The 16,717-nt window shown below is 45.0% G+C and overlaps 2 protein-coding genes across 2 annotated transcripts in view; both read right to left on the reverse strand.

Annotated features, from left to right (window-relative positions):
• The window catches only part of LOC106806774, a 12,959-nt gene extending 5,740 nt beyond the window's left edge, over positions 1 to 7,219 (reverse strand). The window contains exons 1-2 of the mRNA XM_014808843.1: positions 7,019 to 7,219; positions 5,831 to 5,991 (exon numbers count right to left, since the gene is read on the reverse strand). Of these exons, the coding sequence (XP_014664329.1) occupies positions 5,831 to 5,991; positions 7,019 to 7,219 (362 nt within the window). The remainder of the gene's footprint in view (positions 1 to 5,830; positions 5,992 to 7,018) is intronic.
• Positions 7,220 to 14,608: 7,389 nt separating this feature from the next.
• Positions 14,609 to 16,717, reverse strand: part of LOC106806775 (bifunctional arginine demethylase and lysyl-hydroxylase JMJD6-A-like) — a gene marked incomplete in the record, with an annotated part of 5,893 nt that continues 3,784 nt past the window's right edge. The window contains 3 exon segments of the mRNA XM_014808844.1: positions 14,609 to 14,693; positions 15,354 to 15,532; positions 16,427 to 16,615. Of these exon segments, the coding sequence (XP_014664330.1) occupies positions 14,609 to 14,693; positions 15,354 to 15,532; positions 16,427 to 16,615 (453 nt within the window).

Here is a 16,717-nt window from a genome sequence, read left to right on the forward strand (position 1 = left end):
CCAACCTAATTATTTAAAAAAAACCCATATTTTTTTTTTTCCAAACTGTGAATACTTTTGTAATCTCTTTATAGGTAGCCATTTATTTGCACTGACTCCATTTGTTTACGGTAGCGCCAAACTGAACGTCAAAGTCTACGTATTCGGAAACGGTTTATTGTATACGCTCCACAAACATCGCGTTCTGATAGTCAGTGCAGGAAATATCAAGGCAAGAGTTTTGCCTTATCACGGCTTTACTTTATCAACCGCTTGGGCGTAAAATCACCTTATACTTAGCAACGGCTTTAGTTAGTCGTATTACTTGATAGAGTGGGCTAATGTTCGTACGATCTGAGGTGGCCTCGATAGCTGAAGGCAGTACTACGCAATGCACACAAAATCAACAACAACAGAACAGTGTTCAGGACTGATGCTTACTGTTACAGAAAAAAGCCCCAGCGAGGAATGCAGCCCGTCTTTAGAACATCCGGTTAGTAACTCGGTTCATCTGTGAAATACATTATTAAGTACGATTAAACTAAATCAATAATCTGCACTCTGTGGCATGAATTTACAGCAATATAGCAGCATTTTGGACCGCACTATAGGTTATGACATCGAACGTCAAGACTAGTTAACAGCCACTATCGTTTTAATCGCATCCGCCATCACGATTAGTGCCAGCTATCATTCATGTCATCATCGTCATCATCGCGATCATCGACTATACACTTACATCACGCGCAACATATATAATCGCTATCACCTCTGATCAGTGCTATCGATACTCAATGCACATGCCACAGTTCGTACTTACATTTTGGCTGCTGCGTCTCTCCTGCGATCAGGAGACGATCACTTTCCTGCTCCTCATCTTAGCTGAAATCTACGTCCGTGTTACTTTTTAAAAAGCACGTGCTGCCACTACATCTCTCCGCTGTCGCCCCGTTAAGGGGCCACCTTTCCCGTGGATAGCCGAACTCACGCGTCAGTGTTTCCATCATTGTAGAGAAGAGTCAATGTGGCGATTACGTAGCCTGCTATGATTGGAAGGGAGATGCGATCAACGGATATTAATGCTGAGGAGATTTTCGTTGCTTCGTCGCACGTTAGTGATAGACAGGAGATTTACGGTGTACACTGGACGCAGCGACTTAACGGTTAAACGTTATTCGAAATGAAACGAAAACCTCTCTTGTAAATGTAATGATAGTTACTGTCTTAATTCTACAAATTCGAGCCAGTTCTCTAATAATACACTCAAAAGTGTCTAATGGTAAAGACGAAAGACGCCGGTAAGTTAAATGGTAGGTTATTTACACGCGCGTATAAACGTGCTGTAGTATAATTATACTGTAGCCGCCGTGAAATAGGTTCGTTTTTTTTACTCGTTTGAGCCATTCGTCATCTCGGGACTCCCTTCTTCAGCCCCTGCGACTCATAGAAGCGAGCCACCATACGCTGGCGGGCGTGCTCATTCGTGTGGATGCTTCTATGTCGTTCTTCTCCCAGCCATCAGGGAATCGGATTGGTATTAAAAATTTGCCGGTCGTTGTATGTAAGTGTTGAACCGTTCGGTATGGTGCGGGTCTATTGGCTTTGTCTTTTCTTGATGTCGGATCGTTACCTGCCAGCCGAGGATCGGCATACCTGTTGGTTATCAGGTAACACTTCCGTACCTTCTTCATCACCAGGGTGTACTTCATACCTTCTTTCACCTGCGTAGCATTTCGTACTCTTCTCCCACCAGGCGGCGTTCGTAGCTCCTCTCACCGGGGTAGCCCTCCAGACCTTCTTTCACCTGGTGCGCCATTTCGTACTTTTTCTCACACGGCGGCGCTTCATAACCTTCTTGCACCTGGTGGCATTTGTTACTTTCTTCCCACAGGGCGGCGCTTCGTAGCCTCTCTCACCGGGTTAGCCTCCAGACCTTACTTTCACCTGGTGGCATTTCGTTACTTTTCTCTCACCAGGAGGCCGCTTCGTACCTCATCATCACCAGGCTGGCCACTTCGTACTTTCTCTCCACCGGCGGCGCTTCTTACCTTCCTATCACCAGATGGGCACTTCGTACTTTCTCTCACCGGAGGCGCTTTCGTACTTCCTTATCACCCGGGGCTACTTCATACCTTCTTTCACTTGTGCATTTTCGCTACTTTCTCTCACCAGACGGCGCTTCGTAACCTTCCTATATGCCGGTTAGCGCTCCAGAGCTTCTGTCACCTGGTGGTGCTTCGTATCTTCCTCTTACCAGGCGGTTAGCTCCATAAATGTTGTCACCAGGTGCATCTCGTGTCTACTTGCCATGACGTGGAAGTTGTTATCTATTCTTTGATTGGGGTCCCCGCCACGTTCTCCTTTTTCATTAAAACGTGAGCCGCTACTCTGTCGCCTTAAAAATTTCTGCCCTGTAGTCCAAGTAGTCCATTATACGAGCACATACCTGCGTTCACTAGGTGGCGCCTACGTGTTTAGTAACCGGTCTGCCTGGGGTCTTCGAGAGTCAGGGAAATCGTCGAGAGTTAACGTATAGCTCTGTCAACTGCACTTTCTTCTTTCCGGGTTTCTTTCTCCCGGACTGGTAAACGTTTCCTTCCCTGAAATCACACGCCGTCTCTTCATTCGGATAATCAGTAAGCTTCTCTTCGGGACCAGTTTCCGTATATGTTCTTTTCTTTAGCGACCCACAGTCTCAATTAAATTCATCCCTAGGAACCAAGTCATCATAATTATCGGCCATTGGAATTCGTGGCGCGTATGTACCATCACCCCTAGGCTCTGGTCCCTTAGAACTGGCTCCATTAGAAAACTGTGCATCGTAGGGGATATCACCGGAAGTTTGGAAGCTTGTTAAGATTTTCATGTATCCGACCTATGTCTCGTAGATTTATCCATCCCGATGATGTATGTTCTGACTTCACGGCTGTATAACATCAGTATCTTCCTTGACGGGATCCGGGAATTCTGTATCTTGCCTCACGCTACCATACCCGTCCTGATCCTGACTTATGCGCCTCACTCTTCACGCATAGCCCAGTCCTTTCCTCGAGTCTGCGATAATTCTTAGCTCGTTGTTCTGGGGGTCACGATTCGTACACTATAGCAGTTCAGTTGCTTTGCCGGACGGTGCGATCAGCGGTCTGATGGAGTTTACTTTACATATTACGCTGAGGCAGCGCAGTGGAAACGACGAAGGTGCCTTTGAGCCGCTGCCGTGTACCAATCCCCGAACGTTGCCGTCGCCAGAAGATTGGGTGTTGCTCGGAGCGTCTACCAGAAACCTGCCGGTTGTCGTTAGATGCAGCCACCCGCGTAGGCAAGGCGGCTGAAAGCCCATAAATGTAATTAGAAGGAAGTGAACTAGGCCTCTAGTTACATTATCAGTAACGTCGAACAGCTCGCGTTTGCGGCGTGTGGCAATTAGTATGGCTAAGTTCCAATAATTAGCGTTCAACGAATGTGTGCTAGCGACTTAGCTGCTATATTGTACATATCGTAGCTATTGCTATCTATATTGCTACAGCTGTCACTATAATTGCTCAGTGCTTGCTATATAAGCTACAGTGTCCTAGCCTATATAGGCTTACAGTGCTGGGTTATATTGCCTAAATGCATGCTAGCAATATTACCACAGTGCTCATAGCTTGATACAGAGCGCCCACGTGTGAATTGTACACGCTTACCCTACGTAATCAAAATGGAGTCATTTTGAGGTTTGACCTGATAAACCAACTACTTGCATTCAGAAGCACAGCACTTACGTCATAGATTTTGTGGAAGCATACGAGCAACGGAGCACTGGAAGTAGACATGCGGTCTGTCTTGGGCAACTGAATGCCGTGATGCGCAGCCCAAGGTGATCCAACCCGTGCTTCGCGATCAATTCCCGCCAGTTTGTTGAATGCGGTAACCAAGTTGCCTATCTGTGGACAGCTGCATGTGAATGATCGCTTATTATTGTTATTTATCTCAATTGCTTATTACTCTATCCTATGTTATTTCTTCATCGTTTCAGAATTCACTACAATGCGCGAAAGCGCCATTCAAAATCTGTTATGAAGGCCACGAATGGTTTAGCTGCCCAAAGCCGATGGAGAACTTTTTTTTTTATAGTATGAGTCACTAATCGTAGCGTCGCCATTCCAAACGTTTACGCGATATTCGAATCGTATTAGCGATCAACGATTTACGATAAGCCAATGTCACGTCACTTTGTATCACCCGTATTACTATGACAACAATATCCTTTACATAAAATACCGGCCGTACATGTTAATGAGACGTCGCCAATAAAACTAATAAATTATTTCATGATAGATTATTATGATTAACCTTTCGGCAACAGTTTCGAAATTATAGCAAATATGTTCGATCACTATAGATTTCATGAGATTTAAAATTACTTCTTATATTATCACGAGATCTGATTGTTCAAGAGTCACAGTGATCCGCAGAAGACGCACCCATGTTCGTCAATGAGCATGATAGAGTTGACACCGTCATCTGCTACGCAGTTTGTCACCGTGATGTCCAATGACCTGGAAACGCGCAAGCACTCGTCGGTACAGCGTAAACGAATGGCGCAGTGCCATGCAGGACACGGCGCAGAATAGTTAGCAATGCGCCATGCAAGAATCCGGGATCATTACCAGTGTGAATGCGAACGCGAAACATGCGCCACGCTCTCTTTAGGAATCCGAATTTATATATACTCAAGAGTAATAATTACCAGCTAATTAGGTATTATTAGCTCTTAGACTATATATATATCACGGTATTCAGTCTTTCACGAAAGATTCCACTCGGGAAAACGTAGGCTGGCTCGTTTCAGCGCGACACAACGGCTAAAAATTAAGCTGCTAACGACAAAAGCCTACGTACTGTTGTCCTTCAGAGTCGAGACAAGGTTTCGCTCCTGACCCACGATGAGTGCGCGCTTGAAGGGAGCCATGAGGTCTGTGCCCTTAACGATCTTGGAGCGAACACGTCGGAACACGGCGAGCTTTGTAGGGCTGTATGGGCCATCGAGTCTGATCATCTGAGACATCGAGAAGATTATTTGTACGAATGTCACTGCCATGCAAACAATACCGCGCAGTCACTTTACCGGGCGCTGCGAACCGCCACCACTGCTGCCGCTGCCGCTTGCAACGGCCACCCCCACCCACGACCACCACGACCACCACACCACCACCACCATCTCCCACCACCACCACCACCACCACCACCACACGACCACCACCACCACACCACCACGACCACCACCACCACCACACACCACCCCCACCACCACCACCACCACCACGACCACCACGACCACACGACCACCACCACCCCACCACGACCACGACCACGACCACCCACGACCACCATCCACCACCACCACGACCACGACGACGACCACACCACCACACCACCCACCACCACCACCACCACCACCACCACCACCACCACCACACCACCACCACACAAGCAACAACTTACACCACACCACACCCGCCTCCGCCCTCCGCCGCCGCCGCCGGCCGCCGCCGTCGCCGTCGCCGCCGCCGCCGCCACCGCCGCCACCGCCGCCGCCGCCACCACCACCGCGACCTCCACTTTTACCCTTCTTCTGCTGCTGCGGCTATTATTATTATAAACTATTATTATTTATTATTAATTATTATTAATTATTATTAGGCCCCTATTATTATGATTATGATTTAATGTTATAAGTTGTAGCTAGTATTATTAATTATTATAATAGCCTATAAACATCACTCGGGAATTTTTTCCAGGGGTTTTGTTTTGAAGTGGTGCGTTGTTTGTGCGTGCTTGATTAAAAAAAAAAGACAGCAACACTTACGGCACGCGGACACCGGTGTCGACGGCGAGATGCTCCAGCTTCTCAAACTCGCAGACGAGTCTCAGCGCGCGATCTGGAGCCTCTATGATGCCGAGCGCGGCGTCGTGCAGCACTACGACGGTGTTCTCAAAGCGCACCGTGCCGCCGCTGTAGTCGTCGCCCTGCACAGTCAGTTAGTCAGTCAGTTAGTTAATCAGTCAGTTGGTTAGTTAGTCAATCAGTTAATCGGTCAATTAATTAGTGATTTAGTCAGTTAGTCAGGCAGCTAGTCAGTTAATCAGTGATTTAGTCAGTCAGTCATCCAGTCAGTCGGTCGGTCGGTCGGTCAGTCTTGGTTCAAAGTAAGTCAGTCGGCTCGGTCGGTCGCGTCGGTCGGTCGGACTCCGGTCGGCTCGGTCCGGTCGGTCGGTCGGTCGGTCGGTCGGTCGGTCGTCGGCTCGCGTCGGTTTCGGGTCGCGTCGTCGGTCGGTCGCTCCGGTCGGTCGGATCGGTCGGTCGGTCGGTCGGTACCGGTCGGCGGTCGCGATCGGTCGGTCGCGGCGGTCGTCAGGTCGGTCGGTCGGTCGGTCGCCGGCTCGGGATCGTCTGTTCGGTCGGTCGGTCGGTCGGTCGGTCGGTCGTCGGTCGTCGGTTCGTTCGGTCGGTCAGGCTCGGTATCGGTCGCGTCGCGTCGTCGCGGTCGGTCAGTCAGTCTGTCAGTCAGTTAATCAGTCTTTGAGTCCAGACAAGCGATGGCATCGAATTTCTGCTATACTGATGCTATCTATGATGTCTATGATATCTATGATATCGTGTATCTATGTACGGCTGTCTGGATGCGGTTCCGACTGACTATAACGTGCTATCTTCTCCTATATTCCTCTTGCACTCTATAACTATAACTTCTAGCATTTTTTCCATCGTATTTTGCGTGGAGCACGTGTGTGTGTGCGTGCTTTCTTCCTTTACTTCGACCGCGCCCCCTCTCTTCACCCTCTCGCTATACCTTTCCTTAATTCTCCTTCTCGTTCCGCGTGTATACAACTCATATACATTCCCTCCTTCGTTATCGTTCCACACATCCTCGCTCATTCTCCTCTTCTCTTTCTTTATCGTCCACACGTTTCGCCTCATTGCTCTCTCTCTCTTCCTCTCTCTCACTCAATCAGTGCTTGATTAACTCTCGACGGGTTTCTCTCTGATGCTCACCGTATCCACTTCTTGCGTCCGCAGCCCGGTCACGGGAAACTGGAGCACTGCGTGTTCCTGCTCGCCGTGCGTGCGACACCGCAGCCTGGTACCGGAAATGGTTCCTCGCAACGTAGACCTTTCCGTGAACGGCCTGAGGGGCGTATCTCGACACTCATCATCTTTCCTGTCCGTAATCGTGTTTACAGTAAACCTGCACATCTCGCAACGGCGCGAGTAACAGTTGTTACGTATAGCGTAGGGCACTTTAATTGTCTGTTCTAGTGACTATCTCGCCTCGCTCGCTGCTCTCTCTCTCTCTCTCTCTCCAGTCCCACGGGACAACGCGCACGGCGTAGCACGACACCACACGCGCGCACACACACGACGCACACACGGTCGCGCGACACAGCACAGGCACACACACACACACACACGAGCACACACAGCATACAGCACACACAGCACCGTTGGCGGCGGCGTAGTGTTGCATGCGGGTCCTGCGTGTGCGATGCGCGTGTATGTGCACACGTGTGTTTTGTTCGGCAAGATGCGTTTGGCTGGAGTGTATGAGTTGTGGTACGGCTGAGACATTGTGATATTAGTGGGATTACATCTTATTTAGCTCAGCTTCTTTTGTCCCGTACCATTGCACGAAATTCATAACATATAGTTTGAGTGTGGTGCTTGCATATCTGATTATTTAACTACAATGCACGAAAGCTAATCAAAAAGCTAATAATTTTAATAACACAATATTGAACGTCATGTAGTTTCAATTTAAAAACTTGAAGTAAACAGCTGGAGCACTTCCACACATGGCAATGCCGAATAACTAGGCCATGGCGCAGAGAACACGTACATCGCTTCCGTGTTCACCTGTAATTGTCTCCTCTCGTCCATTATGGTCGAGTTCGGGGGCGACATAGCTGCCACGGCTAACTCCGTAGTCTTGCTGGGAATGCGGCTCAAGAGAAGACGCCTCTCTGACAGTCACCTGCGGATGAGGTGACGTCATCTAAGAGCTGTGTCTACACCACGATGTGTAATTATGATGTGGGACCAAAATTACAAAAGTTAGTTGGCAAAACATGGTCGTATTTACTCTTACGCGCCAACGCCGTTTTTTTTTCTCGAATGAGGTTCAGGTACGCTGAACCGAGCGAGTTAAATCTCACGCTATTATTATCTCACTATTATCACATGTTTATTCAATTCCGTGTTTGTTCCGGCGGCATATAAGTTTCCTCGAATAATTAGCCACCGGCATAACTACAGGAAACAATTGGTGCTTCAGGCAACTATCTAGGTTTTGTTAAGTTATGCTATTTTTATCTATTTTTCGCCATTTTAAAATTCTGTTCAATCAGGGTAGAGGTCACTTTTTCGTCGAATTTGTGAATACAGTGAAATTACATAGAACAATCTAATCGTAAAAAATCTAATACAGTATTCATTTAATTGTTCATGTAAATAAACCAATTTAGCTTCTCTCCCCTGTAGCTATAACGAAAAAAATGCGAAGAGCTGAAGAAATATTTGATTAAACATGCAAACGAATGACTAATATTAGGGGTGAATAAGGACACATACATTCATAAATACATACAAAATACATAATAATACATACATACATAAATACATAATAAATATGACACAATTTCTCATTATTCACCCATGCTATTATTATTGTACGCCTCATTTTAATCCACGAAGGACAGCTGAACAAGCAAATCTTTTCCTCCCCCCCCCCCAGATAGCCACACGCTTACACGTGAATAAATTAAAGGGTATAGGTAAATTACAGGACTAGGACACCTCAATTAATTACAATAACACACACACGCGTGTGCGCGCGCACGCACGCACACACGCACACGCAAATGCACACGCACACGCACACGCACACGCATCATCGCACACGCACACGCACACACACGCACACGTATATATATATATATATTATATATATATAAACTGACCACTTTTTAATTATACGAAATATATACCAACGCCGTGAGATAAAGCGATGAAGATCAGGGTCGTCACGTGAGGACTTTTCCCCTCGTTAGAGGCGAATGACCAGCTGCTGAAATCATCGAGGCATGAGATTAAAGCATATTCTCACATTGCAAAGTAATCTACACCACACGCACACGCACACGCACAACACGCCACGCACGCACGCACGCACGCACCGGCGCCGCGACACCACACACACAACACACACACACACACACACACACACACACACACACACACACACACAACACACACATCACACCACACACACACACAACACACACACACACATATGATATATATATATTTACTATATACTATTCAAGAGTACATATACGCACCTTGCTAGGTAACAGGTTCATCCTACGTCACCGGGCGTCTTTTAAAGACGGGACCGCGGTGTACGGACGAGGACGTCCCTGGTTTTCTCCCGCTATATTTATCGTTCTTCCCGATTTAGGCGTCTTTCGCCAAGAGTTGTACGCGTCTATCCTTTCAGTTTATGTATCGTTCTTTACGGAGTTACGGTGTCTTTCGTTGCGAAATAGAAAGTCTTTCCTCGCGGAGTTGGATCTATCTTGAGGGATTTGGGTGCCTTTCTTCCTAAGCAAGTCAAAATCGCTTCGCAGAATCGATACAGACATCACCACGCGAGCGCAAATGGGCGAGTGCGAAGGGGAGGCACTGAAAAGCCGATGTCGTGTCGTGTTGTCATCAAGTTCACGATGCGCTCCAGTTTCTCTCTCTCTCTCTCTCTCTCTCTCTCTCTCTCTCTCTCTCTCTCTCTCTCTCTCTTTCTCTCTCTTGCTCGCGCGCGCTCTCTCTCTCTCTCTTGCTCGCTCTCACTCTCTCTCTCTCCCTCTCTATCTCTCTCCTCTCTCTCTCTCTCTCTCTCTCTCTCTCCTCTCCTCTCTTTGTTCGCCTATCTCTCTCTCTCTCTCTCTCTCTCTCTTGTTTCGCTATCTCTCTCTCTCTCTCTTCTTTGTCGCTATCTCTCTCTCTCTACCTCTTTGCTCGCTCTTTCTCTCTCTCATTGCGGCGCAAATAGCAATATAGCAACTGATGCGCACTAAACATCCAGCAATCGTCGCGCGCTACATCTAACTTCCGACCTCACGCACTTTGGCGCGTCAATTAACATCAGATGGGCACCACCCTCGCTCGGACGCATTACCGTTACGGTACAGATCGGCGGGTTAAGCGACAGTCTAAGGAATTCGGTGCTAACGAGACCGTGGCGACATGAATCGTAAAAACCTGATCATCGAGATACGAGTGAATAATAATAGATTCATATTAAACGTAATAATCTATAATAATAACATTATTAGATATACTATATATAATAATAATAGAATTACTATTATTATCACTCCGCATTACGTGAGAGTCCTTGCGATATATGCGACGTACACTACTGATGAACATCACTAGCGCCGCCAAGCAGAGGAGAAAACTGGGGGTTATATTTATAGTAAGGCCCCGTAATAACAAGCCGGACAACCAATATTAGGAGGTACAGAGAATACACGGAACTACGGCGCCCTGCAAGCACGCTGTGCCGTATCGCTTTTGGGTTCACTCTCTATACAAGAGGCCCATATCTGGCCGCATCTCTCAATGCTAGTCTTTATTCATTGTAGGGCCGAGTATTGTCGATTGGTCACAATGTGCCGTGCTTACAGACCCGCATCGTATTGTGTGCGGCCGTGCAAACATGCTACCTGGCACCATGGGGGAAACGTTCAGTCATTATATTATATATATATATATATATATATATATATTATATATATACATATATATATAAATACAATATCTGTGCTTTCTTTCTACTGTCTCGCAACCCCCTCGCGCGCTATTTTTTACCTCTCTCGCCTTCTCTTACCCTCTCTCTCGCACTCGCCTCGCTTTTATTAAGCTCACTGGACATCGTCAAGCTGAGCTATTTGCCATGGGTCGTCGTCCGTCGTACGTCCGTCCGGCCGTCCGTCCGTCAACAATTGGCTACGGTCAAAACGATAACTCAGGACCGTTTAACCATATGTTTGAAATTGGGTGTAGTTCTTACTGCCTATGCTCCCATTTAAACGTCCTATTTTGTGAGCACGCCGAGTCGACGTACTTTCGAGCACGGCATTTTTTGGCAAAAATGGGAATTGCCATTTAGTCAGTTCAGGTTCAAGCGATTTTGCTCATTTTGGTATGTGAATGAATAAGGGGCTAGGGGTTTTGATATTTAAAAAAAATTATGCAAATTAGGGTTGGGTTTGGCAATTATATAGCATATTATATAGACACGCAGATACAAACAGTCTGTGTGTCACACTCGTCTGGATCGTTTACAAGATTTTCAATTGACAATATCTTTAATGCAAAATTCCTGCTATGAACATATTATGATTTATACTATTATTATTATATTATTATTATGATATAATGATCGTTTCTATAATGTACGTCGATGGTTGCTCAATTAAAACTGATTTCTTCTCACTCACTCATTTGTGTCCTTTTTTGTGGTGAGCTACAGTGTCACTGACACTTTCATTTCTATTCCTTTCACTCTTTCACTTTCCACGGCTCTTGCTCCGTGCCGCGCGCCATCTCTCTCTCTTGTATTTCTCCAGGACCTCTTCCTAAATCCCCATCCTCACCTTTGCCACTGATATACGGAAGCGAATTCCTCGGCCAAATAATTAGAGTGGTTGTAATTTATCACAGTTATGTGTTATTGTATATAACCACATTATGTAATTATGTAAATGCTGCTAATCACAGAAACGACTACAAGGATATGACAATATTCCAATGTCTACGGGTAGGTAATGTGGTATGGGATTCATGTCTACGGATAGGTAATGCGACGTGGTTAGAAATATTTAGAATGTGTTACATTTATTTTATTTTATTACTATGCGTTACTTTATTCATGGTTTATTGTACTTGTAGCTCTACTTTATTTCTCACCAGCCTGCTTCAGCGAGAATGTAATGAAGAGGCCACGTTTTCATCGATTTGATCGATATATTTTATCAATCGATCGATTTTATTATGATAATTTTTCCCCCATTTTATTCGAAATTATGTAGATTTTGTTATTGATATTCGATCGATATTTCTAACGTGGCTGGCACACAAGCAGACATGATGTGCGCGCATATGGGGTCTACTACTCGCATGCTGCTACAGCTACTTAATACATCAGTTCTGGTATAGGACGTGATGTAGAAAGCGTAAGGATAATGTTGCTGAGACACAAGCAGTATGATACCGCCATGCAAATAATGGACAAGTGCCGCAGTGCGACAGGGCTCATCTGGTGTCTGGTGTTCTGCTGATAAAATAATTTGTGCATAGCAAGGACGTCTTATACATAAAGTTTCTTTATATTGTTTGACTTTCTAGCCAATTGAACAAATATATCAGCTATCACTTTCGCACCCACCTAATCTCTATGCATTGTCAGACACATGTGCCATTGCAGTTGGCAGGCAACAATTATGATTAAGAAGCGTGCGCAGCCATGAGCTGCCCCCGTGTGTTTTTCCTACTCACGCGAGCATTCACCGATTCAGCCTTCAGGGTGCTATAGACAGACTGCTTTAGAAATAATTATGATTTAAGGAGCGTAAACCTTGTTCAACACAACATTTGCCTTTGCAATTAACTGTGCAACTGTAGCCTCGCATTCACACAGGTATGGGTTTAGTCCTTTGTTAACAGTCAACAAATCAATGTTTAACCCTCCTCTTGAGGGTCAAAAGGTTATCCGACACTTACTCTTCGCATGTCAGCAGAAAGTACATTTCATGGACCTTTCAATGAAGCCATAAAAATTGCCTAGGTCACCGCCTGAAACAAAAAGTTTTTCAATCGCTCCGTTCAGACCATGTCATCAGAAAATGTATAAAATCTGCCTGTGCCCATTGACCTTTGACCTCAATTTCGGCACAGTGATGGCTTTTCCTACCATGATGCTATACACCGACTATCATGAGGCCTATGTCGAGCTGAGTTTAGATTTGTGCCGCAATTTATGCATTTCCTCCCTATACCTTAAGTTAGGAGGGGAATGCTTCCTTCTTTACACCTTTTTGACCTTTGACCTTTGACCCCAGCCTTCGACATCCCAACTCGTTTTTACCCCTCCACGTCCCGAATATCGTGACCGTTACGTCGAGCGTTTTAGAATTTGTGACCCAACTGTGACGGAAGGGCGCACGGCGGCCGACGGACACATCGGACCGGCGCCGGTACGCCGCTCATGCGATTCTACAGCTGCCATCTGAATATGTCAGATGACCTAAAAACCATCAAACTGGTGGTACAGTTAGCAATCCAATTTCCATCTCTAGAGCATTCTAACATCGTATAGTGTTTTCTGTCGAAACTAAGCACAAACTGTTTTTACGCAATTGACAGAACGTAGTTGTATCGTGCTCACGTTATAAAACGGGTAGAAGATATTGTACAACAACAATATTTATCGCATCATTATTATTTCAAAGTGAAAACCTAATAAAGTTTTAATAAGAAAATAGTCAGACACAGTGGAATGAAATCTATGATTTTTCGTAGATTCCAATTATTGCTAAATAAAATCCGCTTACAAAACACATTCACATAATAGCTATAAAAACACACACGGCAGCTTAACTGATAATATGGATAGATTTATTAATGTAATTCCTTCGTAGCCAAAACATTGACAAGTGTGCATCGCTGCCGTAAAGATTATATAAGTAGCAGCATCAAGCCATCAGCGTTATCTGCTGGCACTCATGCGAAAAAAACTCTACTGCATTGCAAAATTAATAAGCACAGACAGGAATAAAATTGAGAGATGACAGATCACAAAAACATCGGCGCATTTAACACATTATTTCCTTGCACAACCCCGCCGTGATTTCGGATGCCCTTGACTCATGACCAATTTATCTAGCAATCAACACAAGCATTAAAAATACACGAGTAATCAGCATATCACGATGACCTGCAGCCGCAATAGTGCCATAGTATCAAAATTATATGCACTACTGGTGGATATATTTTGGTATGCACTGTATTACGTGTACCGTATGAAAACTTGCCACTATACTACGCTTTCGATTTTTATAGAATTCAGTTTATCAAAATTTGGGGCTGGACTCGGCGATCGGATAAACAGTTCAGGCGTTTTCACGAAGTTCAAGTGAATCTTATCATGAGGTCTTAGACAGAACAGTTTTTACCACACACAGGCCCCCATGTGTTTATTAATATTTTAGCATCGACCATTACTCATTCTAAATTGAAAATATCAAACAAACGATACATGCGTGTTAATCATATAAAGCACAAAACTACAGCTGACCAAAAACCATTATGTAATCAGTTATCCACAGCAGTTCAGAACTACTTCGTTGGTAATCGCATTTACACGTAAGAATTGCTTCTGTGCACAGTCCGACTCTACCAAATACCGGATAGCGCTATATCAGACTACATCGGACATCAAGCTGTCAATGCTGTCTCTCTGAATCATTTTTATGTGCACAGCTGAGTACACCTGAAGTATAGCATGTGACGATCAATTCGCGTCAACTGTCAACCTTTGTGTTCCGACTTCGGGCTGTTTAGGTTGTGGACGAGCCGTGAACGACTGTGGCTCTCCGGTGCCTCAGTGAAGTATCTATAATAAATTATCAATATATCCGTTGAATAGCATCTAGGCCATTATATTAATGTCACATATTAAGGTCAATTAGGGTCTATGTCCCAGGGTACTGCCGGATACGTAATAGGTACGCGTCCGGTATACCCGAACGTACCCTGGTAACTATCTAGCTGATATGTTAGGTGGGTTGGGCCCGCTCCTGATGTGAGCAGTTAGAGTAGGTTAGGGTTAGGGTAGGGTTAGAGTTAGGGTTAGGGTTAGGGGTAGGCGTAGGCGCACTCCGCTAGACTCGTTAATGGAGTAGGCCGAGCGTACGGTCGGCATATTAGATAGTAGTATTTAGTACCAGGGTACGTTCCGGCAGTACCCTGGGGGACATAGACCCTATCAGCCACATTAAGACCACCTGCGTACAGATTCATAGAAATTCATAGCAAATGCAAATGTGTAAAACACACATTAATAACGTGCATGTACACTTACCTAATTCACCCACGCCAAAAACTTACTGTGTATAATATTGAACTTCCATAACCATGAAAGGCCTTGTGTTTACATACAAAATCACGCTAGTGCAGAAATCCAAGGGACACATCATTACGTTCCTACACTTATTTGAGGCCACGTGTCTACATTGACGAATGCATATGCACACAAAAAATCCCAGACCCATACCTTTTCTTCTTGTGCTCTGGGAGTGACTCTTGGCCACTGTCGCCCTCATCGGAACCAGAGCAACTGCCACATGACGACGAAGACGACGATGATGACCCGGACGAGCTGTCTGAGCCGAATCCAGTCTCTTGCTGGGGGTCAATAGATGCCGCTACCTCTGCCAGGTCAGGTCTCTTTTCCTGTCATACATAAACACGGGTAGAACATAATAGGAGCCTTTCACCAATTGTTCACCATTGCACAATCTTGTCTGTGTAAAAAAGACATTTTCTACATGCAGTGTTCGAAATAAAGAAAACAATTTTGCTTGTCCGACGGACAAGCTACAAGATATTTTTGCTTGTCCTGCAAAATGTTTGCATGTCCTGATTAATAACATAGAAATATAGTAAATGTGTAATACGTTTAATCAAATTAAATTTTAGATCCAATATCTTACTTTGTAATTTTAATACAGTTCACTAACAGTTCAAATTAGGCACCAAACTTGAAAGAACATAAAGAAGCACAATTATTTATTTTAAAAGTTATTACTTGTCTTAACAAAGTTGAAGCAATGGTAGAAAATGATGAAAAATTGCGCTAAAAAGTTGCTCTAAAAAGCTACTGGACAGGTCTACTTGTCCTCCGTGGAAATGGACAAGTGAGGACAAAAGGATAGCTCTTATTTCGAACACTGACATGCCTTGGTAATATTTGTCATTAGAGCATTCTAGTGTACACATGTGGCAGATGCCTTATAGACGTCTAGAAAACTGATTTTGTGGAAAAGTTTTTTTAATTAATTTTGAGCAATGCTTATTTGGGCCTACTGTCTACGCCATCTACTGGCAAATTCAGTTATTACAAGAGTAAATAACAATTATTATACGATATACTACCATATCTTTGATTGATAACTCTACACTATTATTTACATTTACACCTCATAATAAGTTGATTTCGAAATTTGATTGTCACTGTGCACGAATGAGTGATGAATCTATGCTGCATGATCAATGCACATCAACACTCTGGTATGTAGATATTTTTTTCTTCAGAATCTTTGCATGTTGGTTGACTGCTGTACACACCTGCAGTATTCGGTACCACTTTTTCGAGAGCTTGGGGCGACCGCGAACAGTCTTGTGCCAGACGATAGGGAAGTTTGCGGAGCTGGCGTAGTTCTGCGTGACGGCAATCGTGTTGTCCATGTTGACAACCACGTGCCACCATCCACCGGGAACAAACACCGTCTCGCCCGGACCTTGTAGAATCTCAAGCTACGGAGAAATAGAGCGAGAGAGAGAGATAAAGAGTGGGTTAGTGGGCGGATGAGTGAGTGCATGTGAGAGAGAGAGAGAGAGAGAGAGAGAGAGAGAGAG

This window comes from Priapulus caudatus, unplaced genomic scaffold (assembly GCF_000485595.1).
Source record: "Priapulus caudatus unplaced genomic scaffold, Priapulus_caudatus-5.0.1 Scaffold179, whole genome shotgun sequence".
In the NCBI taxonomy this organism is placed as follows: Eukaryota; Metazoa; Priapulida; class Priapulimorpha; order Priapulimorphida; family Priapulidae; genus Priapulus; species Priapulus caudatus.